The following is a 27,544-nucleotide window of genomic DNA, read 5'->3' on the forward strand; positions in this document are numbered from 1 at the left end:
TTAAATGAATGTGCATGCGGGGATGATTGCACACTCACGTGTGTCTGTTTGGGGATTTAATGTGGAAGCACACGGAAATACGGTTGTTACCCTCTGTCCCATTTCTCAGCTGCCTGCTGGAAGTTGCTTGTGAGCGAACATGTGATGATTTTTTAAAAAAAATATAACATGAAAACCTTATCCTCCAAGACTGAGAAGACAGTCTGTGCAGATCTATAATACAGAACTGGTCAGTGCTTCTGTTAGGTTGTTATCTGTTGGCAGGGACGGTTTCTTCGTTTCTGTTGAACCGTGCAGTTCCTCATGCAGCGTTGGAATCGTCCGGTGCCCGGCACGGCATTCAGCACTTTGGGTTTTGCAGCAGCCCAGAATTGGCGGTGCAGCCCAGTTCCGAAGAGGAGGTTCCCATGGCTCCCATAAACACCAGCACAGGAGTTAGATATAAGTCAGTGACTGTGAATGTTTCAGTGCGGGCCTCGCCAGATGTGGTGCCTGTCAGTTCTTCAGGTTTTGATTCCAGGCAGCTTCTCCATTTGCTTTTGTGAACTCTGTTTTGGACAAACCAAAGAGAAGAGGGCCGCCCCAAAGCAAATGGAGATGAAAAGAAGCAAATGGTGCAAGAGAAAACCATTTAATAATTACGCTTCCTCAGGGGGATCTTTCTTTACTCAAACATCCCGAGCAAGCAATGAAACAATCGTGGAACCCAGTCTGGCTGCAGCCAGTATCTTAATTGAAAGTGCTTGCCAGGACTCTTAATTTGGAGAACTGGGTTTGATTTCCCACTCCTCCACATGAGTGGTGGACTCTAATCTGGAGTTAAGAAAGATCCCACTGAGGAAGCGTATGTGAAGCGTGTAGAGGCACTTTTGAACTCTTGTTTTGGAGCCACGTGGCATCTCTCGGCTCCCCTCCCTTTCTCTCTTCCAGGTGGTATTTTGCCGTCATCTCCATGTCTGGAGTCTTTGCTGTCACCTTCTCTGTGATTTTTGCCTATGTTGCTGACATCACGCAGGAACACGAGCGCAGTACCGCTTATGGCTTGGTAAGGCCTCTTGTTCTGATGGTCATCCTCCCCTGGCTGTCTGCTCCTTCTGCCCCTGGCCTTGCTTCTGAGAGGAGAATGTGAATCTGCCCGCTTTCTTTATGTCTGCTTTTTTAAAGGTTATGAAACTAATAAATATTGTGCTTAGAGAAGGCTAAGCAATCAAAATAACACAGCACAGTGGCCAAGCAAGTGAATATATCACACACAATTATAATTGACTATACTATCTGGAAACAAAGCATGAATTCAAGCAGACGTCAGGGAAATTGACATGGAAATAGCTAGATAGCAACATGGAGCACTACAGGTTGTAAAGTCAACACATAATACAATGCAGATTAAATCAGACACAGATAATTAATAATCCACTCAATGGAACAGTGCGGTCAATCTGGACACTTGTTTAAAACGCGAAAAGGAAAGTCTGGTTTCTAATCCTTTTCAGACATCTTCATCAGTCACTTGTAACGTTGTGTCGAGATGAAATTGACCAGTGAAAGCTCCTGGTACTTCTGTCCGTTCAGAGCAATGCTTTTCCGCAGGCTTTCTTCTTTCACACATGAATAAGACTCAAGGGCTGACAAGAAAAAAGTGGCCAAGAGGTTTGGGGAGGAGGTAGAAGGGAAGGAGCTAATCTAAGCAGCAGTCTGGCAAGCAGAGGCCTGGAGACAGGAGGTAGTGACTTGAAGGACAAGCGTGGGGGGACACCGTGGAGCTGAGGAAAAAGAAGCAAAGGGGGAAACTCACACAGGAGCTTAAGACGGGAAGGGCTGTGTGCTCTCCCCGGGCTGGGGAGCTCTACAGTGAGGGAGGCTGTACAAGTCAAAAAGTCTGAATTGTATGTTGACTTAGGCTGCAGGCCACTGTGGTGGCGGATAGTGGATGCCACAGATCCCTGGTCCTCCATTTTGTACGCAAGCCTGAATGCTGCTTGGGTGAAGGAGGAGGTAATTTGGCTATTAACTCCCGTTTTGGATGGGTGCATTGCAGGTGTCGGCCACGTTTGCCGCCAGCTTGGTGACGAGTCCCGCCATCGGCGCCTACCTGTCCCGCGACTACAGCGACACCCTGGTCGTGGTGCTGGCTTCTGGGGTGGCGCTGCTGGACATCGGCTTCATCCTGCTGGTGGTGCCAGAGTCCCTGCCAGAGGAGATGCGCCCCGTGTCCTGGGGGGCGCCCATCTCTTGGGAGCAAGCAGACCCCTTTGCTGTAAGTTGGCGCTGTGTTTTTTTGCCGCTGGCTGCCCCGGCTTCAGTTTCTGGCGGAGGGCGGGGAGCAAGAAGTGGTGTGTGTGTGTTAAGTGCCGTCAAGTCGCTTCCGACTCATGGCGACCCTCTGAATCCATGTCCTCCAAAATGTCCTATCTTTGACAGCCTTGCTCAGGTCTTGCAAGCTGAGGGCTGTGGCTTCCTTTATTGAGTCCATCCATCTCTTGTTGGGTCTTCCTCTTTTCCTGCTGCCCTCAACTTTTCCTAGCATGACTGTCTTTTCCAGTGACTCTTGTCTTCTCATAATGTGGCCAAAATGCGATAGTTGAGTCATTTTAGCTTCTACGGTCAGTTCAGGCTTGATTTGCTCTGTAACCCACTGATTTGTTTTTTTGGCAGTCCACTGTATCCGTAACCCTCTCCTCCAATGCCACATTTCGAAGGAATCTACTTTCTTCCTATCCGCTTTCTTCAATGTCCAGCTTTCTCACCCGTACATAGTAATAAGGAATACGATGGCCTGAATTAACTTGATCTTGGATGCCAGTGACACATACTTACACTTAAGAATCTTTTCTAGCTCTTTCCTGGCTGCCCTTCCCAGTCTCAATCCCCGTCTGATTTCTTGGCGGCTGTGTTGTACAGGAGGGGTTTCCTGTGGTGGAGACTTGGGGGGCTGAGGGAGTGAGCCTGGATGCCCCCAGTTCAGGTTTTGCCCCGATCGTTACGCAAGCCACTGTAGTTTCATCTACGACGTGGGCATAAGATTGACAGGACGGAGGTTTCACTTTCTCAATAGTCTTGATGACAGTCCTGCAGATTAGTCCAATATCTTTCTCTTGGTGGGGTGCTGAGGCTGAACTGTTTGCCGCGTCGAGCTCGTGGAGGAGGTGAAGCTTGAGGCAGGGACTTCCTGGCTTTCTCACATGTCTGTTGTCCTGCTCTTGCCTCCAGCAACCGAATGATGAGCCGGTCACATGTGGGCTGGTCTTGTGCTTCTGATGCAGCAACCGCCCTTTTTACCTTCCTGAGAGCCAGCGTGGTGTGGTTAACAGCGGTGGTTTGGAGCGGTGGACCAGATCTGGAGAACCGGGTTTGATTCCCCACTCCTCCACATGAGTGGCGGACGCTAATCTGGTGAACCGGGTTGGTTTCCCCACCGCTGCACATGAAGCCTGCTGGGTAACCTTGGGCCAGTCACAGCTCTCTTCGAGCTCTCTCAGCCTCACCTACCTCACATGGTGTCTGTCTGTTGTGAGAAGGGAAGGTGTTTGTAAGCCAGTTTGATTCTCCCTTAAGTGGTAGAGAAAGGCGGCATATAAAAACCAACTCTTCTTCTTAACCTGAAAACTACAGAGGGGGGGAGCCTTTTTTTTAATCCCTTCATCCAAGGAGCTCACAGCAGTGTATTTGGTTCTCTGTTCGCCATTTTATCCTCACAACAGTCCTGCAAGGTTGGTTATAAAGAGTTGAGTGGCTTAAGATACCCCAATGAGCTGCACGCTGTGTTGAGATTTGTAAGCTGCCTACAAGATCCTAGCCTGATGCTGTCACTGCTGCACCAGACAGGCGGATGTTTTGCACTGCAATTGAAGGCAGCCCGTTCTCTCCTCCCGCAGTCTCTCCGCAAAGTGGGCCAGGATTCCACCGTACTCCTGATCTGTATCACGGTCTTTCTCTCCTACCTGCCTGAAGCTGGCCAGTACTCCAGCTTTTTCCTCTACCTGCGCCAGGTAAGCCGCTCCGATCGTGGGGTGTGTGACTTTTGGGGGCAGCTGACCTCCATGTGGGCAGAGGCTTGGGTGAGGCCCTGTTTCAAAAAGGTAGGGTTATACGCAGTGATGGCGAAACTATCCAATTTGTTAAAAGGAGAACCAATGGAAGAATTCCAGAAGAAATGGGCGTTTTATTATGAATATGCAAAATTTAAGGTGTAATACAGTAGTTAGCAGAGAATAGTATTTAGATGTATAGTAATATATATACCCTAAGCGGTTCAAGTTGAAAGATTAGATAATTGACTTATATGTACTAAAAAGTAGAAATAAGCGTGCAAAACCAGAAGGGGAGATAAATACAATCAAGAATAGCTATAATAAATAGTGTATAATTTTTAAGTGGAGAAGGGGAAGCAGTGGGATTAGCTAGGAATGCAATTATAACAAAAGCAGATATAATGGCTATGATTACAGAACTGTATATTAAGGCAGATTAAATTTTCCTTTTTTTAATGATATAAAACGCAAGTCTTTGAAAAGGCTGTTATTTACCAGAACCCCAAAAAGGGTGAAAAAAAGACTGTGTGATTGTGTATGTTTGCTACTGTTTTGTTTGTTTTACAAAATACATAATAAAATATGGTTTTTTAAAAAGTAGGGTTGCGCATTATTGCATGACGGGTGATGGCCAGTAGAAAACCGCATCCCCTTAAAGGGAATGATTCCTTAGCCCATGTTGTGATGCAGGCATCTCCCCATCTGCAGCTGCTTTATCATATGGGGGCATGGAATACCTGTGTGGGATAGGTGGGTTGTACTGATCACAAGGAAGGCGGGGGAAGACATGCCCAACAAGGGTAACCCTATTTATTTATTTAGAAAAATTTGATGCCTCTTCTCCAGCAGCTTACATGAGGCAGCTTATGAAATAATTTAAAAATTTTAAAATCTGTTAATTAGAATCCAGCTTGAAAAAAACCATCCTGGCATAAAAATAGACCCTATCGCTTGTGGGGCGGTTGTATGTCTTTGGCGACATCCTGGCTATCCAGCCTTCGAAGCACGTTTGCCTTGAGCTCCGTTGGTTTGCGTTATTGCCTTTGCAGGTCATCAGCTTTTCCTCTGAGACGGTGGCAGCCTTTATTGGGGTGGTTGGAATTCTTTCCATACTGGCTCAGGTGAGTATTTGGTTTCGTCTCTCCAGGCTACTAGCACACTTAATTCCTGAGCCGTGTTCCCTGGGCACTCTGACTTACCGTGCAAAATGAAGATTCCTGTCAGTGCAAAAGAATCCTCCCACAGATAGAAGCGCTGACTTCCTTTCTGCGTAGGTCCCTCTTTTGGCCTTCCCGCAAGCCTCTTATGGAGGGAGGCAGGTAGCTTTGTCACAAAAGGTGAATCGTCCACCTCTCGATGCAGAGGTGTCATAGAATGACATTGTGTCTCTGCACGAGGTCGCTGCTAAGACTTGGCTTCCCAGAACGGTGTTTCATTCAGGTACACAGGGCAGGTAGATCTCCCTCCTACACTGAGTTTCCTTTCAGAATCTGTACGACGGAAGCACGCCTCTAGATTTAAATTGGGTAAAACAGTGCCCCTCTGCTGACAGAACAACACTGCACTGAACGGTTCCCTCTTACTCCACTACCAGCGCCTCTCCTCTCTGATACACCTTGTTTTAAAAATGAAGTCTGGAGAACTTTCTTTTCTCTCTCTCTCTCTCTCTTCCAGACTGTTGTGCTTGGGATTCTCATGAGGTCTATAGGGAACAAAAACACCATCCTTCTGGGCCTAGGCTTTCAGATCCTGCAGCTCGCTTGGTACGGTTTTGGATCGCAGCCTTGGTAAGTGCTGGTCGGTGGATGGGAGCGTTCTTAGTCTGACTGCAAGGCAGGCCCCCCCGATCAAAATGTGGGGCAGATTTCAGGGGAGAGCACAGCCCAAACTGGTCCCGATTTTGTCTGGTGGCGAAATTGCCCGATTTAAAGCCCCTCTGTCATGAGGCGGGTGCCTTGTTGGCTCAAGTCTTGGCACTGGAGGCACAAATGGGATCTCCATCTTCCCCCGTGGTGCTGTCAGTGTGGTGTAGTGGTTAAGAGCGGCAGACTCTACTCTGGAGAACCGGGTTGGTTTCCCCACTCCTCCACTTGAAGCCAGCTGGGTGACCTTGGGCCAGGCACACTTCTCTCCGAACTCTCTCAGTCCCACCTACCTCACAAGGTGTCTGTTGTGGGGAGAGGAAGGCGATTGTAAGCCATTTTGAGACTCCTTAAAGTAGAGAAAAGGGGTTTAAAAACCAAATCTTCTTCTTCTTTGATGGAGTCCTAAATGCTCGTAATTTTGAAAAATCAATGTGTACCTCAGACAGAATGAATTTTGAATGATAGGTAGATGGCGTGGTAGGTAGAAGGCATGATAAAATGTCAATGTGAGTTCAGCCGATGATCCTGATGGTATACAGAGCGATGCCTCTTGACTTCCACTGCCTGCAGATGATTTGGTAGGCCTCAGGGCAGTAAGAAGGAAGTATAGTACTTGAACAACTTCCATTTTTATTTTGTCCCAGGTCAGATGCTTTTCCCCCATAGGATTTTTCTTTCAAATGGAAAAGCACACTGTATCTTGTGTATGTTAGATTGTCCTGATTCTCTGTTCAAATGATAGCCTTTAATGCAGGGGTGTCAAACATGACTCCGGTTGGACTGGGAATGAAGGCGGGCTAAAAATATGATAAATAAATAATACCTGAGTGCTCGATCCGGCCACTTGAGAGCTCTTATCCGGCCCAAGAGCCAGCTAAGGCAGCTCCCCTCTCCTCTGGCCCGGTGCGACCAAGTGACATTTATGTGATATCCCGCCCTCCTAATAATTGCGTTTGACACCCCTGCTTTAGCGCATCTGTTTCTATAGAATTCATATTTCCCAGTTTAAAGAAGACTCTTTAAAAGTATTCTTTTAAATGAAATCTTCAGGGGGTTTTTATCAGCCTCCTAGGCAGCCAGAACACTAGAAGACAGGGAGAAGAGGGGGTTATATAGACCCCAGTGGACTCCTCTGGGCAAGATGCACAATGCCTGCTTCCTTACCTCCAAATATCTACGAGGGTTTGACATAACCGGCCAGCAGTGCCATTAAAGCCTAGCTGTGTCAATTCCTGGAATTGAGCATCTGATAATTGTGCGGAGACAGACCTTTACTGGCCAACACAGGAAGCTGGCATCCTCTCACTTGGTTTACTCCCCAGTGCAGTTTAGTGATAAAGACTGCTGGAGTAGAGTCCGTGAGACCCGGGTTCGAATCTCTACATTGCTGTGAAGCTCACTGGACGAGTTTGGGTCGGTCAGATATCTTGGCCTCGCCTACCTCGAAGGGTAGTTGTCAGGATGGAATGGGGACAGGAGGAACTGTGTGTGGCGCCGCTTTGAGCTCTTTGGGGAAGGGCAAGGTTGAAAGGTCCTGGATAGATGAGCCCCTGCCTTCCCCCACTCCCCAAGGTGGCTGACCTGACTGGTTTTCTCGGTTCCGCTCTTGTTTGTTTCTTCCTTGGCAGGATGATGTGGGCGGCTGGGGCCGTGGCTGCCATGTCGAGCATCACTTTCCCTGCCATCAGTGCCATGGTGTCAAGGAACGCCGATCCCGACCAGCAAGGTAGCGCCTGTTTTTCGTATTTACGCCCGTGACCCATGTCCAAGCTGTGCATAGAGCAAATGCTTTTTGGCAGCCTTGCTCAAATTAAATAAAAGTAAAGGTAGTCTCCTGTGCAAGCACCGGGTCATTACTGACCCATGGGGTGAGGTCACTTCACGACATTTACTGGGCAGACTGTTTCTGTGGTGGTTTTGCCATTGCCCTCCCCAGTTTACCCCCAGCAAGCCAGGTACTCATTTTACCGATCTCAGAAGGATGGAAGGCTGTGTTGACCTTGAGCCGGCTACCTGAAGCCGACTACCTGAAGCTGACTTGGTTTCCCCACTTTTCCATATGAAGCCAGCTGGGCGACCTTGGGCCAGTCACAGCTCTCTTCTAGCTTTCTCAGCCCCACCTACCTCATAAGGTGTGTGTTGTGGGGAGGGGAAGGGAAGGTGATTGGAAGCTGGTTTGAGTCTCCCTTAAGCGGTAGAGAAAGTCAGCATATAAAAAACCAACTCCTCCTGCTTCTGATCTGGAGAACCAGGTTGGATTCCCCATTCTTCCACATGAGCGGTGGATGCTAATCTGGAGAACTGTGTTCGATTCCCCACTCTTCTACATGAAGCCTGCTGGGTGATCTTGGGCTAGTCACAGCTCTCTCAGCCCCACCCGCCTCACAGGGTGTCTGTTGTGGGGAGGGGAAGGGAAGGTGATTGTAATCCGGTTGGAGTCTCCCTTAAGTGGTACAGAAAGTCAGCATAGAAAAACCAACTCTTCTTCTTCTTCTGTATCTAGGTGTGGTTCAAGGGATGATCACCGGCATCCGCGGCTTGTGCAACGGGCTGGGACCTGCTTTCTACGGCTTCATCTTCTACCTTTTCCACGTGGAGCTGAATGAGATGGCCGGGGTGGAGCCCCTGGGCAAAGCCTCCAAGGCCAACATGGCCAACCCCACCGATGAGGTAGCTTTTTGGGGGGGGGTTGGATTTTTGTGTGCATGTCTTTTGCGGCAAGGGCAGTTTTTATAAGTTTTCTTGGCGAGGGGGGTTTGAACACCAGGCAGCAATGCCCACCCTGTGTTCTTTCTCCCTTGCTTGGAAGACACTGTGGAACCTGTCAGCACGTTGAAGAAGTGGGGGGGCGGGAAGTAGTGACGGCCGCCAACTTGGAAGGCTTTAAGAAGGGAGTGGGCATGTTCATGGAGGAAAGAGAGGGCTGTCCATGGCTACTGGTCAAAATAGATACTAGTCATGATGCATACCTATTCTCTCCAATCTCAGAGGAGCATGCCTATTATATTAGGTGCTTTGGAACACAGGCAGGATGGTGCTGCAGCTGTCTTGCTTGTGGGCTTCCTAGAGGCACCCAGTTGGCCGCTGTGTGAACAGACTGCTGGACTTGATGGGCCTTGGTGTGATCCAGCATGACCTGTCTTATGCTCTTATGTTCTAAGGCTTTAAGAGGGGACATGTTCATGGCGGAGAGGGTTATCCATGGCTACTAGTCATAATGGATACTAGTCACGATGCAGTCCTATTCTCTCCAGGATCAGAGGAGCAGACCTGTTATCTTTGGTGCTGTGGAACATAGGCAGGATGGTGCTGCTGCAGTCGTCTTGTTTGAGGGCTTCCTAGAAGCACCTAGTTGGCCGCTGTGTGAACAGACTGCTGGACCTGGGTCTGATCCAGCAGGGCTTTTCTTATGACCTTAAGACAGGGGCTGGCTGGCACAACTTCCATAACTGCCTTTGCCAGGCCGAGCTCCCACCCCCTTGTTGGGCTTCATTTTTCCCACTGGCTGTTTTTGTTTGTTTGTTTTGTTCCAGAGGGGAATCATTCCCGGGCCCCCTTTCCTCTTCGGGGCCTGCTCCGTCCTCTTGTCCCTCCTCGTGGCCTTGTTCATTCCCGAGCACAGCCTTGCCCTGAGGTCGGGCAGCCACAAGAGACATGGCAACGGGGCCCAGGCCCACATCCACGGCCCCCCGGGGGCAGGCTCAGACAGCAAGGAGCCCTTGCTGGAGGACAGTAGCGTGTGAAGGAGTGGAGGCCGCCTGGAGCTTCTACTCTCGCCGGGGACGGACCGCGCGGCACGGATTGGTGGTGGCAGGATGCCGGGATCGCAGTTCAGAGCGACGGTGGCGGGGAAAGCTGTCCCTCCTGGAGCCGAGTGTATCCATCTTCGGCGGAAGGGGAGGAATCCTGTACCGTCGGGTGCCACAAGAAGGCGTCTTTCGGTTGGCCAAGCGGAAGACGCTGAAATGCTCTTAAACATTGACGTAGTCGGGGAGGAGGATCGACCTGCCAAAAAACCCTTTCCTTTCCAGTTGGAAGAAGGGGTGGTTCTTATTCCTGCTCTTTGTAATAGACCAAGACCAAGCTGAGGCGTGAATCGCCTACAGGGCATTAAAAAACAAAAAGCACGTTGCTAATAGCAGCCCTCTTGCACTTGTGGGTCTGTAACTCGGCAGTGGCAGGGCCTGTGTCGCTGGAGACGTCAAAGAAGTAGCCACATTAGTCCAAAATGAGACACAAATCCCATGGCATCGTAAAGACTAACAGCCTTCATTTCTGTATGAGCTTCCTTGAGTCACGCTCGCCTGACTCAAGTGAGCTCAGGCAGAAATGGAGGCTGTGAGCCTTCAAGGTGCCACCGGGACTTTGGTGTTGCCGTGCCATTGACGCCCCCCCCCCCCCCCCGTTAGCAGGAGGGGCAGAGGCCATGCAATGCTTCAGTAGACCGCAATTGCGTAAGGCACGAGCTCTGCTGGGGAAGTCGGGCTTGCCCCCGGCCTCTGGAGTAAGTCCCAGTCTCTTCACCCAGTGGATCATAACCGTCTTTCTGCTAAATCTCTCTTTCATACGTTACCCCAGGACCTTGATGGACTTAACCCACGAAGGTATGCAGGATCCAGCCAGTTATCCATGTCCATTCTCAAAAGCTACGGGGGTTTTCCCCCCTCAGTTCAAAGAGGTCCATCTGCCCATCCTAGGAGGGACCAGATTTCATCCGGTCCAACCTGCTTGAGCACTTCAGGCCAAAAAAAGAAAGGCAAATGCCTCAAGGACACACTGTCCCTGGTTTGGGGCAGTTCCACCAGCCAATGGCTATCCTTTGGAATTTATTTCTCTATTTGTTTTATCGGATTTCTACCCCGCCCCTCCCCAGCAGAAACCGGGCTCACACAACCATGTGCCAAATAATGAAACCGAATGAAAGCGTTTTAAAAACAACAATTAAAACCAGCCCTATAAAATCTGTAAATGAAAGACAACATGTCTCCGATGGCGCCCTTAATTGTAACGTATGGCTACAGCAGGGCCTAGAGGAGAACGAAACCCCTTAAGATGGCATAAAAGGTGATCAGGGTAGGGCAGGGAGGCCAGCATTTATAGAGCGATTCTGCCGCTGGCTTCAACCATAATCCTGGCAGAATAGCTCTGTCTTGCAGGCCCTACAGAAACTCCTTAAGGTCCCCGGTCCTTTCTTCCTTGGGTTTCTCCCTCAAGATGCGAAAAAACTGTTCATATGAGGAGAGAGCCGGAGCTCTTTCCCTTAGCCAGAGAAAGAGTTTGTGGGTATGAAGTACCTCCCCGCCACTCCCCAGCCTCAATGTTGATGAATATTCCCACTGATATTGTCGAAGGCTTTCACGGTCAGAGTTCATTGGTTCTTGTAGGTTATCCGGGCTGTGTAACCGTGGTCTTGGTATTTTCTTTCCTGACGTTTCGCCAGCAGCTGTGGCAGGCATCTTCAGAGGAGTAACACTGAAGGACAGTGTCTCTCAGTGTCAAGTGTGTAGGAAGAGTAATATATAGTCAGAAAGGGGTTGGGTTGAGCTGAATCATTGTCCTGATACTTTGATACTTTTTGCAAGACAATGATTCAGCTCAACCCAACCCCTTTCTGACTATATATTACTCTTCCTACACACTTGACACTGAGAGACACTGTCCTTCAGTATTACTCCTCTGAAGATGCCTGCCACAGTTGCTGGCGAAACGTCAGGAAAGAAAATACCAAGACCACGGTTACACAGCCCGGATAACCTACAAGAACCAATTCCCACTGATGCTTGGAATACTGAGAATCAACACTCCTGCAGGTCTTGGGCTGACGGAGCTCTTGGCGTTCTAGGGAGCCCTTGACGAAAGAGAAGGGACGGGGTGCCTTCGGAGCTTACTCATGCGATCGCTCTTCTCCCCCAAGGGCTGCATGGCGCAGAGGTGCATCGCAGAGCATGTGCACCTTGGTTGGGTCAATGAGGTTGCGTAGCCGCCTCTCTGGCTCTCAAGCCAAGTACCCCCGCTGAGGCATGGAGGTCTTGCAACAGGCAGGCTGCTGTGATAAGGTTCCTGTGAAGGGAGCAAAGTTGGAGAGATGCTTCCCTGTGGAGAAGGAGAAATCACTTTATTGTTTGTTTCTCAGGTAGAGATGTGGAATTTCTGAAAACGTTTGAGCAATGGAGAGAAAACGGTTTTCCCAAAATAAGACACACACCCCTGAAATTTAGGGAAGAATTAAATAGATGCAATACTTATCAAAAAAATAAGCTTAGTTTTTAACAAGTTGGATTCACAACAGGGGAGATGAACAGAATTTTAATAGGCCAAAAATGTATGATTGCTAAAGGGAAAGAACTCGAAACATTTGGGAGGGGAGGGGGCTGGAATCTGCTGCCAGAAACCCCGAGTTTTCAAAAAACGTTTTGCTGGGCCAGCTCTTACCTGGTTCAGATGCCCCAAAGCCTTGGCTTGTAACTTCTGGCGACTTTGTGTCCGTTTGGTTCCATGTTTTGGATTTCTTGCAGGAGCTGAACACTAAGGATTCAAAAGCGGGGAGGAACGTGGGGTTGGGCATACAGAAGCTGATGGCGGGCAAGGAGGGTGGTGTCCAGGATTGCTAGGAAAGTAACTCTGGTTCAGGTTGTGACGATAAATTGTTCTTGCCAGGATGACGAAATGTGGCCCCAAATATCCTGTTCTGGGTTCGGGAAGATTACAGTTCTTGTGTCTACCACACTTTCTTGTGCATGCACGAGGGATAGAAATTTAGTACCAGGAATTGAGTTTCAGGAATCTGCCAAAGATGAAGTTAAGGATGTTGTAAGCAAAGCAATCTTGGGTTTTTTCCTTGAGCCCCAGTGGGGGTCTAGAAGAATATCAGCTTCTCAATCTGGAGGGATCTCTGAAGTCCCCTGTCTCTTCTTCTCACCATCTTAAACTGCTGCTATTTACTGCCGTGCTGTTTGGACTTGGTTGTAGCTAACCCCTGTTTTGGTTGACATCTCAACTAGAAACTGCAGCCAGAGGTGGAGCTTGTTTTATCAGATTGGGGAGAAATTACCCCCCTTTTTTGTGGAAGGAGGGCTCCTCGTGCTCATTCCGATCATGGCCGTGAAGTTTCCCTGCTTACCAATCATTTCATTTCTGCTCCCTTCCTGCCCAAAGACCCGCAAGGCCCCAGGGACTGTGGCTCCAGAGCAGCAAACATATTTAGCATGCAGAATGTTGTGGGTGTGAGCTCTGGCGTCTTCGGTTCCCAAGGATCCGAGATAAACGTGTGTTGGGAAAGACCTGTCTGCCGAAGATCCTTGACAGCTGCTGCCAACCAGAGTAGGCAATGCTGAGTCCCTGTTCTTCTGTCCTTGGCAGGTTTTCCTAGCTAAACTGATCTCTAACTTCCCTAGAGGAAGCTTGAGCTGTTCTCAACATTCCATTGCTTGCACCTGAGTAATTAGGAAGAGAAAAGTGGGATAGAATGACAGTCGGGCGGTGGATAAAGCCTGCAAGTTCTGGGGGGTGAGGAGGAACCCATCTTCCGTGGTGCTGCAGCCCGCTGTGGATAAATTCTGAAAACCCAGATTGTTCTCAATTATTTTCTCGTGACGGTGTGGCCCTTCGAACTCCTGTCTTTCCCTCTGCCTCTTTCCATGGGTAAAGGTGGGGCTTAATATGTTGCATCCTCCCCCCCCCCCACAGATGCTAAGCACTTGTGAAAGGCTTACAGGTGCCAAAGCTCCCAGAGCCCCATGAGGAAACACCGCCGTTCTGAAGGGCCTGGAGGCGGAAATAGCTCTGCCAATTTAGCCCGCTTTGGTGTCCAGGTGTGTGCGTGCTCACTGCTCTTTGCAAAAAAACCAAGCACGGCAAGTTCTCCTCTTTCCTGGCATTGGAAAGGCGGGCTGCCGACCCCCCGGGGCTGATGCCTCCGTGCCATCCTGCCTTGATGATCACTTCTGGCCTTCTTCCAGCGTAGCTCTGGGTTGAATTCCCTGTTCTGGTTGCCTCTCCCAGAAGCATCACAGTGGGGCCCACCTTGTTTCAGAGATGTGGAGTCGGCACGGAGGGGACCGACCCCCTCCCAGGGTCCCCCCCCAGGGTCCCATGGGTGCCCTGTGGACCCTGCCTGTTGGTGGGCAGAACTTGGAGCCCCTGAATGATAGCTGGGAACTGAAAAGATGCCCCGCTCTACACAGCAGGTGGGGCTGACCTGGTGGTGTTCTGCATACGTTCTAGCCGATGGGGGCCCAAATTTCTCCAGGCCTCAACCTTGAACGAACACACTCTGGCTTGTTAGGTAATATTTGAGCATGACCATATCATGATGGGGGGGGCATTGAGGCTTCAATCACAGCTCCAAAATCACCCACTGGCCCCCTCCTCTCATCTAATAATTTTTAATAAGGTTTTGCCAAGCCAGAAACCTGATTCCTTGCCTTTAAAAAAAAATTCCTTTGACTGTTTAGATTACTTTTTTTCGTCTGAATAAAATGATCTTTTTGGGGGGGGAAGAAGGCTGTGGGGGGACACACACAGTCCCTCAAACAAATCCATTCTTAAAATTTGGTTCAGTGGATTCTCCACTTGATTGTTGATTTCTGTACGTGTATTTCGATTCCGATTAAATTTGATTTGTTTTTTTTAAAAAAAACCTTTTTTCGAATTTACAGTCGGCTAATATTTTGTGGGCTATTTATTAAACTCTTTCCAGTTATGGTAAAACTTGTTTGTCTTTTTTTTTTTAAAAGTATTACGAAAAGGGTCTCTCCAGCCTCTGTTGGCGCGGAAGTTCCTCGGCTGCGGTTTCATTTCCTTTTGATATTTTTCTTGTACGGATGACCCTGCGCATTCTGAAAACAACCTGCTTTTATCCGTGCCACTTCAGAAGGCAGGTAGTCGTGATGGTGATGGATGTTTTAAAAAACCTGTCCAGAACACTAGTAAAGGTAGTCCCCTGTGCAAGCACCAGGTCATTCCTGACCCACAGTGTGACCTCACATCCCGACGTTTACTAGGCAGACTCTGTTTATGGGGTGGTTTGCCATTGCCTTCCCCTGTCATCTACACTTTACCCCCAGCAAGCCAGGTACTCATTTTACCAACCTTGGAAGGAAGGAAGGCTGAGTCGACCTTGAGCCGGCTACCTTCCGCCGGTATCGGACTCAGGTTGTGAGCAGAGCTTTTGGCTGCAGTACTGCAGCTTATCGCTCTGCGCCATGGGGCTCTATGAAAAAACAGCTAGTATATCAAGAAAAACCATTCTTGCCCAGCCTTCTTTCTGAGATGCTCGCTTCTTTGCTGTGTGCAGTTTTGGCCTAAGCGGGCTTGCCTGAAGCGATTAGATGGCCAGTCTATGATCTGGAAGACCCAGGCACAAATCCCCATTCTACCATGGGAGCTCCCGGAGTGGGCTGGGACTGCCTCATGCTCTGCCTGGCCTACCTCACAGGGTTGTTGTGAAGAGGGGAGAACAATGTAAGTACGATGTCTCCTTGGGGCTGCAAACAAAATGTATGGTATGGAGAGAGTGGACAGGGAGAAGCTTTTCTCCCTCAAAATACCAGAACTCGGGGTCATCTGCTGAAGCTGGAGCGCGAGAGATTTAAAACCGACAAAAGGAAGTATTTCTTCACACGATGAATGGTTAAATTGTGGAACTCCCTGCCCCAGGAAGTGATGATGGCTGCCAACTTGGAAGGCTTGAAGAGGGGAGTGGACACGTTCATAGAGGAGAGGGCTATCTGTGGCTACTAGTCAAAATGGATACTAGTCATAGAATCATAGTTGGAAGGGACCACCAGGGTCATCTAGTCCAACCCCCTGCACAATGCAGGAAATTCACAATTACCTTCCCCCCAGACCCCCAGTGACCCCTACTCCATGCCCAGAAGATGCCGTTCCTCTCATGATCTGCCTAAGGTCATAGAATCAGCTGCTTACCTATTCTCTCCAGGATCAGGGGAGCATGCCAAATATATTAGGTGCTGTGGGACGTAGGCAGGATGGTGCTGCTGCAGTCGTCTTGTTTGGGGGCTTCCTAGAGGCACCTGGTTGGCCGCTGTGTGAACAAGCTGCTGGACTTGATGGGCCTGGGTCTGATCCATCAGGGCTTTTCTTATGTTCTTCAGTTAAATGTCTCTCTTCCTGGGGGTGGGGGCTACTTAATGAAAGCTACTGGCCCTGGGGAATGATGGCAGCCAAATGCTTCCTCTCCCCCCGCCCCATGTTGAAACACTTCCTGTCCTGCATGCCAAATATCTGCCATCTGGAATCCTGCTGGGAGCGACAAACCCTCTTACTTTTTCTGGTGACCAGCTAAGTAGCTTGTATAATGCAACAGTCTGTTTTCTTTAAAAAATGATTCGCGAGCATCTGTTTTAATTGCCTACAGTCCCCAAGTCTGAAATTTAGCGAGGAGAAATCCCTCTGGATAAAGGGGCATGTAGCCTACGTGCAATGGGAAACAAAGCTAGAGCCAGAAATGTGTTTCTTTGAATCCAGGCGATGAATCTGAGCAAAGCTCTGATGAAACTGAGCAAAGCTTTTTGGTGGGGGGGAATCGTACATCCCTTCCTCGAACATAGCTGCAGTTTCTCTTTCCTTTCTCCCTTAGAAGTTCCTTGAGTCATAAATCTCGAGTAGCCTAATTGTAAATCTATTGTTTAAGGGATAGAAAGACCAAGATAAATTTTTGCCGCTGCCAATGTACCGTAACTTTGGGATCGCTGTCACTTAGTAAATAGGGTATTTATTGGCTCAGACCCAGAGTTACTCGTCCGATCTGTTAGAAGAGGAATTAAAAGTTTCTCTTAGGGGAAAGAACTTTGGGTCAGGCTTGTTGGTCGCCTGGGATTGAGCACCTGCTTTCCCTCTGAAGAGGGGGAAGACTTCATTCATGCTCATGGGCAGAAATTCAACAGGTGCGCTCCGTGCTTGAAGGCAAGGAGCCCTCCCTGAAGGAAAGGTGGCCGTCGATGAACTTGCTGCCAAAAAACATAATGATAATATCCCAATTAGTCTGTGTTGTCAATGTTGAGGCAACTCGCAGCCTGTAAGAAATATCACACGGAGGCCTCCACCGTTCCTTTTTTTCCCCCTGAGCCGTTCATTAAAAAAGTTTGAAATGTCTTGCTCAAGCCGTGGTGTTTTTCTCTCCCCCTCGCTCTCCCTCAGCTTGCCTGTGGCTTCAGTGTTCTCCGGTGCCGCCACCAATTTAGCTAATTGGGAATCTTGATGCTGACGGGCGCAGTGCTCCCTTCGGCAATTTGGACCAGCAAGTGGGAGGGGGGAGGCGGCATTCAGCTGCGTTTGCCGGCTCTCCCCTCCACTCCCAGGAACTTAATTCTTCTTAAGGCCCATGCTGTGGGTTTTTTTCCTCTGTTATAAGTGCTAGGCGTATTCGGGTGGGAGCACATGAAGCTGCCTTCTACTGAATCAGGCCCTCGGTCCATCAAAGTCAGTGTTGTCTGCTCAAACCGGCAGCGGCTCTCTAGGGTCTTTCACATCACCTACTTGCCTGGTCCCTTTAACTGGAGATGCCGGGGATTGAACCTGGGACCTTCTGCATGCCAAGCAGATGCTCTACCACTGAGCCACAGCCCCTCCCCAAATTTTTACCAGACCCTTGGTCCATCAAAGTCAGTATTGTCTACTCAGTCCAGCAGCGGCTCTCCAGCGTCTCAGGCAGAGGTCGTTCACATCACCTCATTTCAGAGGTTTTTCACATCACCTGTAGTGGTTAAGAACAGTGGTTTGGAGCAGTGGAGTCTGATCTGGAGAACCAGGTCTGATTCCCCACTCCTCCACATGAGCGGCGGAGGCTAATCTGGTGAACCGGATTTGTTTCCCCACTCCTACACACGAAGCCAGCTGGGTGACCTTGGGCTAGTCATTCTCTCTCAGCCCCACCGACCTCCCAGGGTGTCTGTTGTGGGGAGGGGAAGGGAAGATGATTGTAAGCAGGTTTGATTCTCCCTTAAGTGGGAGAGAAAGTCAGCATATAAAACCCAACTCTTCTTCTTCTTAGCTGCTCTACTTGCCTAGTCCCTTTAAATGGAGATGACAAGGATTGAACCTGGGACCTTCTGCATGCCAAGCAGAGGCTCTACCACTGAGCCACGGCCCCTCTCCATGGCTCTCCAGGATCTCAGGCAGGGGTCTTTCACATCACCTACTTGGCTGGTCCCTTTAACTGGAGATGCCGGGAATTGAACCTGGGACCTTCTGCATGCCAAGCAGAGGCTGTGCCCCTGAGCCACAGCCCCTCGCCAGTGCAACTGGTTTCTCTCTGGTATTTATCTAAATCCTATAGAAAGTGGAGGTATTGTTTATTTCTAATGTCCCTGCATGTGAGTGTGCATGAGCCGGTGTGGTGTAGCACTTAGAATTTCAAACTAGTCCCTGGGAGATCTGCCCTCACATTTCTACTCTGCTGTGAAGCTCACGGGGAGCCCTTGGCTGTGTCCGGCGTGTCTCTGCATGCTCTTCTGCCCACGCAGATCCAATTGGGGAAGCCTGAGCAGCCCGTGTTAACAGTGCTGCATGCTTCTTATCCTTGCTATTGCTTCTCGCACAATGCTTTCCTTTGCCATAGAAAAAGCACGGCAAATGAATAGGGTTGCCAACCTCTAGGTACTGGAGATGAAGGCAGCACGAGGCTCAACAATAACATAAAGAAAGCAAATAAGCCTAAGCTAGTATTGGAAAAGTATTATTTCTTTCATAAAGCAAACTAACAAAACAGAAAAATACTCTTAAGAGAAAGCGTGTTACACCACACGTTAGGATGCCTCGCAGGGCTTTAAGGCAAAATGTACCACACTGGGCAATGAAAGAAAATACAAATACATACAGCCACTCAGGGCTACAGTTTCAAACAGCCATTCAAGACTACAATTTCATAAGTAAGCTTACCCAGAATTTTAGAAACAGCCAAGCGTGGCTCTGCACATTTTCAGTAAGCTAAGGCTGCTTTCAGTTGTTAAGCAAGATTGTTGCAATTTTCTAAAGTGTAAAGGACAGAATAATGTTGTCACCAACATAACTATAGGTTAAATGACAAAAGTTGAAAAGAATGCATTCATACAAAGTAGCAAAAAAAAAAAGCTTACCCAGAACTTTGAAGACAGCCAACATGGCTCTACAGGTTTTCAGTATGGTAAGAAAAAAGCCAAGCATTTACTCAAATATGTTCAGCTGTATCATTCCACCTCTAAACTGAATCACGTTAAAGTGACAGTGGTCTATTACAAAAAACATGAGAGGTCAAAGTCAGTATTGAATCCACTAGGGCCGTGTTGGCGAACCTATGGCACGCGTGCCACTTCCGGCACACGTAGCCCTCTCTGCCGGCACGCACGGTTCCTCCAAGTTGCTGGCCTTTCCGGCTCTGCCCCGCCCCGGGTGATCTCCAACCAATAGAGATCAGTTCCCCTGGAAAAAATGGCCACTTTGGCAATTGGACTCTATGGCACTGAAGTCCTTTCCCAAACCCCGCCCTCCTCAGGCACCACCCCAAAAACCTCCCACTCATGGCGAAGAGGAACTTGGCAACCCTAGCCTCTCCCTCTGGGCCCCCTCAGGGGGTGGTATTCAGGTTAAATTGCCGCATTGGCACTTGGCGATAAATATGTGGGTTTTCGGTTGCAGTTTGGGCACTCGGTCTCTAAAAGGTTCGCCATCACTGCACTAGGGGCTAAAGTTTTCAATAGAAATATGAACCTTCTCTCTTTGCAGTTTAAGTTTTTTTTTTCACATCCTGAGCCTGGAATGGTTTTGGATGGTATTACAACCGATCTCCAGCCAATAGAGATCGGTTCACCTGGAGAAGATGGCCGCTTTGGCAATTGGACTCTATGGCATTGAAGTCCCTCCCCTTCCCAAACCCCGCCCTTCTCAGGCTCCACCCCAAAAACCTCCCGCTGCTGGTGAAGAGGGACCTGGCAACCCGACAAATGAATGCGGTTTATTTCTTTTAAAACCCAAAACCCTGTTGCTTGGAGCTGTAGCTTTTCACGCTGGCTGAATAAAAAGTTAATGGGGTGATCTGAGGAAGCTGGTGAAGTGGGGGTTTAAGGCAGGTGTCTGGACTCTTGTTTTCGGGGCAGTCCAACACCGTGGTTCCCAAACCCCTGGCACCTGGACAGCACTTGAAGTGTTCAAAGCATGTTGCACACTGTTTGTAATCCCTCACAACAGCCCTGTAAGGTAGGCTGGTATTGGCATATAAAGATCACGTATCTTTTAAAGATGGAAGAGAGGTGAGTTTTGCCTCATAGACAGCTTGATAGCTCTCTGTCATCTCGATTAACTCCTTGGACATTGAAATAAGTCAGCTTGGCCTGAATTCAGGACTTTTTCACTCGGAGCAGCTAGAGAGGGACTTTTGGGATTTGAAGCGGCCCTCCCTGGGATAGGATCATGCTCTGTAACGTGGCTCAAAAGATCTGGTTGTAGCTGGGCGTGTGGCCGTGGTGCCATTAAATGTGGCGGGTTTTGCCCCTTTGTGTAATTGTAGCTGAGTTGGTTGCTAGGCATGCAAACAGGTGTGAGGAGTGAGGAGGATTAGTCTAATGGCCAGTGGCATCACGAAGGCACTGTTTGCTTACGGCGGATGTATATCTTTTTGTGCATTTCTGTCAGGCTTCAGCAAATACACAGCGTCTCAGGCAACAGACCTTCAATCCAGGCAGAGCAGCGATTCAAAGAGTTATTTCAGAAACTCAGTGATTTCAGTAAGAGACGCGCAAGGTTGGAATACATGACAGGGGGAGTGTGGATACATTTATAGGGCTGATACAATAGGGTTACAGGAACAAAGAGACAATGTAGTTGTTTCCTGCCGGTAACGACTTAAGTAAAACTGAAACAGAAACAAATCATAAGCAATCAGGGGAGGAGATGGCCGAGCTCTCGGCTTTGTGGGCGGGACCCGATATCAGATCGAAGATTTACACGGGCAGGGAGGGGCTCTTGAAGATTTTTTACCCAAATCATATAGGGTCCCCTGAAACATCACCGCCTCCCTCCCCTATGGGACTTCTGTCCATGTGAGCCAGTGTGGTGTAGTGGTTAAGAGAGGTGGTTTGGAGTGGTGGACTCTGATCTGGAGAACCGGGTTCGATTCCCCACTCCTCCACATGAGCGGCGGAGGCTAATCTGGTGAACTGGATTTGTTTCCCCACTCCTACGCACAAAGCCAGCTGGGTGACCTTGGGCTAGTCACAGCTCTCTTAGAGCTCTCTCAGCCCCACCTACCTCCCAGGGTGTCTGTTGTGGGGAAGGGAAGGGAAGGTGATTGTAAGCCGGTTTGATTCTCCCTTAAGCGGTAGAGAAAGTCGGCATCTAAAAACCAACTCTTCTTCTTCATGCCAAGAAAGATGTTCAGTTGGGGTAGACTGCTTTGCAGAGGCGTGGGCCGTTGTCAGGCCTAGCCCGGGCGATGTACAGAGAATGTGGTGCTTTCACCAGGTGCTGCCCAAGGTCAGCCTCACCAATGGTCAACTGCCAACTATGTATTTTGACTCTGAACTTCGTGGGAACTTATTCCGGTGGGAGGGGGGTAGCCACGGTTTCCTGTGTTGTTCCGTATTCTTTCATTTATACCCAGCACCAAGCTTTTAGTTCTCATAAGTGCCGTCTTGATTCCTAGCTACTGTTAACCTGTGGATTCTCCAATAAATCAACTCTCTTTTGGACTACTTGTCTGCGGATGTTGTTTATGGGACTGTCACGGGGCAAGTGCTCACAGCCGTACGCACGTTATTATTTTAGGCTGGCCCTGGCAATCTTCTCCTGTGTTTTTTGGGAACTGTTTTATCTGCGGCTGGGGTTTGTGGGGAGAGGGATAAATGCTGGGAAGGAGCTCGTTTCCCAAGAAAGCAGCTTGATTGCAAAAATAAATCCTTTGCGCAAGCCGAAACTGACCCCTGAAGGTAAGGGCGGAGGTGGGGAAGCTGTTGATCGGCTGCCAAGGAAAGGGGATTTATTTTCACAGGAGGGTGAGGGCCAAAATTCCATCCCCTGTATTCGGTCATCCTAATTCCTTGGCCCCTTCGCCAGAAGCCGTGTGCTCGGCCTGACCCTCCGTCTGTTTACGCAAAGCTTCCTTTCTCATTAGCAGGGCATTCCAAGGCTGAGCGCTCCATTAATCCTGTCTCCATCCACAGGAAGGAAAACCCGGACCGCTTCCTGACATTTCCTGCTTTGTGGGGGTTTTGTAACTTTTCTCGGGGAAAGGGGCATCGGAGTACTCTCTCTCACGCACCCCCCTCCCTTCTGGTAACCTCTCGGAAACTTCTTTCCGAGCACGAGAACGTTGTAGAAATCACACAGGTGCTTTTTGCACAATTATTTTTGCATTGTTTGAGTTCGTTTCCTTGGGTAGTGGCTTAAGGATCTAGGAGGCCTGGGTCTGAACCCCGACTCTGCCATGGAAGCCCACTGGGTGACGGTGGGCCAGTCGCACTCAACCGAACCTACCTCGCAGGTTTGTGAGGATAAAGGGAAGGGTTATGGTGTAAGCTTCATGGGATCCCATGGGAGAGGAGACGATGACGAAGAAGAGTTGGTTTTTATACCCTGCTTTTTTTTACCTTTAAGGAGTCTCAAAGCCGCTTACAATCACCTTCCCTTCCCCAGAACAGACACCTTGTGAGGTAGGTGGGGCTGGGAGAGTTCAGAGAGAACCGTGACTAGCCCAGGGTCACCCAGCAGGCTTCATGTGGAGGAGTGGGGAAACCAACCCGGTCCTCTAGATTAGAGTTTGCCACTCATGTGGAGGAGTGGGGAATTGAACACGGCTCTCCAGATTAGAGTCTGCTGCTCCTGTGGAGGAGTACAGGAAATTCACAACTGTCTCTCCCCCACTCCCCCAGTGACCCCTACTCCATGCCCAGAAGATGGGGGGGGGGAACCCTCCAGGATCCCTGAGCCAATCTGGCCTGGAGGAAATTTCCTTCCTGACCCCCAAGTGGCGATTGGCACTACCCTGGGCATGTAAGAAAGGGCCATTTTTGTATTTTTTATGTATTTTTTTTGTATTGTATTATGATTTTATTTTTGTTTTGTTTTTGTTTTATTATAAAAAAGCAATTAAAAAAAATTAAAAAAAGAAAGGGCCAGAAAAAAAGAAACTCATTTGTTATGAGGGCCAGATATGACATAAATGTCACTTGGTCGGGCCTCGTCAGCCCAAATCGAGAGTGGGGGAGGGCTGGCTGGCAGACTGGATAAGAGCTCTCAAGGGACCGGATCCTGCCCATGGGCTGTATGTTTCACACCCCTGCCATAGAGTCCACCCTCCAAAAACACCCCTTTTCTCCAGGGAAACTGATCTCTGTAGTCTGGAGATGAGCTGTAATTCCAGGGGATCCCCAGGTCCCAACTGGAGGCTGGCGCCTCTAGCATGACCTGATCTTGAAACTGAGATGCATGCTTACATGCCAGTGGTGAACATATGAAACTGCCTTATACTGAACCAGACCCTTGGTCCATCAAAGTCAGTATTGTCTACTCGGACCAGCAGCAGCTCTCCAGGGTCTTAGGAAGGGCGGTCTTTCACATCACCTACTTGCCTGCTCCCTTTAACTGGAGATGCAAAGTATTGAACCTGGGACTTTCTGCATGCCAAGCAGATGCTCTGCCACTGAGCCATGGCCCCTCCCCAGCGACTTTCGCCACACATCTAAACCCCAAAGTTCTTTCTTTCCCAAGCTGGTACAGATCCCAGGGGAAGTGTTGTGTGCTTCTAGACCTGGGGGGGCGGAAAGTCCTAGCCTTGGCTCTCAGAAGGCCTTGGTGTGTTGTTGTTTGTTCTTCTCGTCCCTTTCCGAGCTGGCCTTGACACTGCTGCCCCTCATCCTTGCCAGCCTTGCACACATCCCATTGTTCCAACAAGCAGGTCTCGGATCCCCTTCTTGGGGCCAGCCGACGCCGTCTCTTCCTGCCGTGGGGTCCATCTTTGCCACCTCAGCAGTTCTTTAGGACATTGCTGAGTCCTCACTTGGACCCTCTCTTGCTCTTTTCCCTCTCTTGCCCTTTTCCCTCCATTATCACCACTTCCTCCTTCTGAGGTTTTCAACGGGGTAAGGGGAGACTGCAGCCAAGAAACCAGAAGATCGAGACTAGGAAGGGCAGCCATGAAGGAGCTAGAAAAGATTCTGAAGTGTAAGGATGTGTCACCGGAGACCAAGGTCAAGTTAACCCATGCTGGACAATGAAGAAAGCTGACAGAAAGACAGTAGATTCCTTTGAAATGTGGTGTTGGAGGAGAGTGTTACGGATACCGTGGACCGCCAAAAAACACACAAATCAGTGGGTTCTAGATCAAATCAAGCCTGAACTGACCCTAGGAGCTAAAATGACTAAACTGAGGCTGTCGTACTTTGGTCACATTATGAGAATTGTCTTCTCATAAATGTGACCAAAGTACGACAGCCTCAGTTTAGTCACTGGAAAAGACAATCATGCTAGGAAAAGTGGAAGGCAGCTGGAAAAGAGGAAGACCCAACAAGAGATGGATTGACTCTATAAAGGAAGCCACGGCCCTCAGTTTGCAAGATCTGAGCAAGGCTGTCAAAGATAGGACGTTGTGGAGGACATTGATTCATAGGGTCGCCATGAATTGGAAGTGACTTGACAGCAGTTAACACACACAAAGGCCATTTTTGCATGGTAATTAGCAAAGCGATCCAGGCTGAATTGCCCCACATATTTTTTTTAATTTTGCATGCTGAACAGTCATTCCGGAAGTGACTGCGAAGCTGACACATACCTGCTTTGCATTACAAAAGAGCCCATTTAACACGACCTTTGGTGTTTGCTGCAAATAAACCCCCTCAAGGAACAATGCAAAACAACAGAGGCACATTAGCTATGCATATGCTAAAGGCTATGCAAACAGGAACAAAGGAGCAGGTGAGTGGGGGGTGGGTGGAACTTCTCCTTTTGCGTCGGGACCATGAAAAGGCATTTTTAAAGTCACATTTTAAAAAAGCTTTGAACGAGCATCAAAAATGAACATGCAAAAATGGCCAAAGGGAGATAGCACACTGACCTTCAACGTCTCTTCTGAGTGTACCTACTGAAGTACAGAAGCTGTTTCCAGAGATGCCAGATCGCGGGCCAATTTGGTTAGGGATCCGGCTGCAGTTGACGCAAACATGGAACAAACTGTTTGCCTGCATTCGAAAGGTTTGCATCTGTTCTGCAAAAAACACAATCCTCTACCACATTCTTACCCTTTTTTTCAGCAACCCCCATACTTCACTCCCCCCCTTTGCCACATTTTTAAGTAGTAAGTAGACAAAACATTACTTTTTCACTGTTACATATCTGAGGTGATCTCCCTTTGTCCCTTAGAGATGCCCGACTCGATATCTGTTAAAGGTGAAGGAAGGCAAACTGTCTGGAAATGGATCAATTTGTTTGTGCCTTCCTAGAGGCACCTGGTTGGCCATTGTGTGAACAGACTGCTGGGCTTGATGGGCCTGGGTCTGATCCAGCAGGGCCTTTCTTATGTTCATATGTTCTTATGCATGTTCAATTTGCATGAAATGTGTTCTTGTGCTGCCTTGTGAAAACTGTAGAGTTTGGGTGTTTTTCTACACACCTGCCCCATCTGTCAAATTCCTACTGTTAAAGTTCATTCAGCCAGCGGAAGAGGTGTATTTGGGCTGCAAGATTTGTGCATTCCATATATTCTGCGCTCATGGTGCCAGCCAGCAAATCAAAAAAGGAGAAAAGGTGACAGCTCACAGTTTTATTGTAGAATCAGAGTTGGAAGGGACCACCAGGGTCATCTAGTCCAACCCCCTGCACAATGCAGGAAATTCACAACTACCTCCCCCCCAACACCGCCAGTGACCCCTACTCCATGCCCAGAAGATGGCCGAGATGCCCTCCCTCTGATCATAGGGTCATAGAATCAGCCTTGCTGACAGATGTCCATCTAGCCTCTGCTTAAAAACCTCCAGGGAAGGAGAGCCCACCACCTCCCGAGGAAGCCTGTTCCACTGGGGAACAACTCTCACTGTCAGGAAATTCTTCCTGATGTCTAGACGGAAATTCTTTTGATTTGATTTCCACCCGTTGGTTCTGGTCCGACCTTCTGGGGCAACAGAAAACAACTAGCCACCCTCCTCTCTATGACAGCCCTTCAAGTACTTGAAGATGGTTATCATATCCCCTCTCGGTCTTCTCCTTTTCGGGCTAAACATACCCAGCTCCTTCAACCTTTCCTTTGTCATGTAAACCCCTACACATTTTGCTGTACAAGCTACATAAGAAAGGTCCTGCTGGATCAGACCGAGGCCCATCAAGTCCAGCAGTCTGTTCACACAGTGGCCAACCAGGGGCCTCTAGGAAGCCACAAACAAGATGACTGCAGCATTATCCTGTCTGTGTTCCACCGCACCCAAAATAATAGGCATGCTCTTCTGATACTAGAGAGAATAGGTATGCAACATGACTAGCATCCATTCTTCATCGGGGTGTGTGTGTGTGTGTTATCCTGTCTTTTTAATAAATATTTTGATAAGTCATTTTTATGGTGTGGTTCTAGTAGTTGTATTTACGATAAAACATTGTGTTTTTATACATCCCCCTGTGATGTAGGGGGATGTATGTTGTAGCAAAGCTCATAGCAGTTTGAAATGACAATAAAGCGGTCACCTGGCATCTCCCCCCTCCCTCTTTTGGTTTGCTGGCACGTTGCTAGGCGCAGCCCTATTTTTCCTGGCTGTACAGGCACAAAGGGAACAAACCGAGAGTGACCCTACGCTTGAAAAGAGATCTTGGGGTTGTAGTAGGAAGCTTGATGAAAGTGTCGGCCCGGTTTGCAGCAGTGGAGAAAACAACCCCGTGCTGGGATTTATTAGGAAAGAAACTGGAAATAGAGCAACTGCCCTATGAGGAGTGGTTTAAATGCTTAGGGCTGTTTAGCTTGGAGAGAAGGCAGCTGAGGGGAGACACAATAGAGGTCTATAAACTCATGCATGGTTTGGAGAGAGTGGAAAGGGAGAAGCTTTTCTCCCTCTCTCATAATACTAGAACGAGGGGTCATCTGCAGAAGCTGGAGGGTGAGAGATTCAAAACAGATAAAAGGAAGGATTTCTTCATGCAACACATGGCTAAATGGTGGGACTCCCTGCCCCAGGATGTGGTGATGGCTGCCAACTTTGAAGGCTTTAAGAGGGGAGTGGACATGTTCATGGAGGAGAGGGCTATCCATGGCAACTAGTCAAAATGGATACTGGTCATGCTGCATGCCTACTCTCTCCAGGATCAGAGGAGCATGCCTATTATATTAGGTGCTGTGGAACACAGGCAGGATAATGCTGCAGTCTCCTTGTTTGTGGGCTTCCTGGAGGCACCTGGTTGGCCACTGTGTGAACAGACTGCTGGACTTGATGGGCCTGGGTCTGATCCAGCATGGCCTTTCTTATGCTCTTATGTTCTAAGGCTTTAAGAGGGGAGTGGAAATGTTCAGGGAGAAGAGGGCTAATCGATACTAGTCATGATGCATGCCTATTTTCTCCAGGATCAGAGGAGCATGCCTATTCTATACTAGGTGTTGTGGAACACAGGGAGGATGCTGCTGCTGCAGTCGTCTTGCTTGTGGGCTTCCCAGAGGCACCTGGTTGGCCACTGTGTGAGCAGACT

The 27,544-nt window shown here is 48.9% G+C and overlaps 1 protein-coding gene across 2 annotated transcripts in view; it reads left to right on the plus strand.

Annotated features, from left to right (window-relative positions):
- Positions 1-27,544, plus strand: part of LOC130493984 (hippocampus abundant transcript 1 protein-like) — a 163,714-nt gene that overhangs the window by 13,137 nt on the left and 123,033 nt on the right. The window contains exons 5-12 of one of the 2 annotated variants that reach the window (XM_056867615.1): positions 931-1,045; positions 2,039-2,257; positions 3,876-3,989; positions 5,081-5,152; positions 5,706-5,818; positions 7,525-7,622; positions 8,400-8,566; positions 9,430-9,635. In XM_056867615.1, coding sequence (XP_056723593.1) covers positions 931-1,045; positions 2,039-2,257; positions 3,876-3,989; positions 5,081-5,152; positions 5,706-5,818; positions 7,525-7,622; positions 8,400-8,566; positions 9,430-9,635 — 1,104 coding nt within the window. Of the gene's footprint in view, positions 1-930; positions 1,046-2,038; positions 2,258-3,875; positions 3,990-5,080; positions 5,153-5,705; positions 5,819-7,524; positions 7,623-8,399; positions 8,567-9,429; positions 9,670-27,544 lie in introns of those variants that run through there. The other variant, XM_056867614.1, reaches the window with a different exon arrangement.

This window comes from Euleptes europaea, chromosome 2 (assembly GCF_029931775.1).
Source record: "Euleptes europaea isolate rEulEur1 chromosome 2, rEulEur1.hap1, whole genome shotgun sequence".
NCBI classification, from domain to species: Eukaryota; Metazoa; Chordata; class Lepidosauria; order Squamata; family Sphaerodactylidae; genus Euleptes; species Euleptes europaea.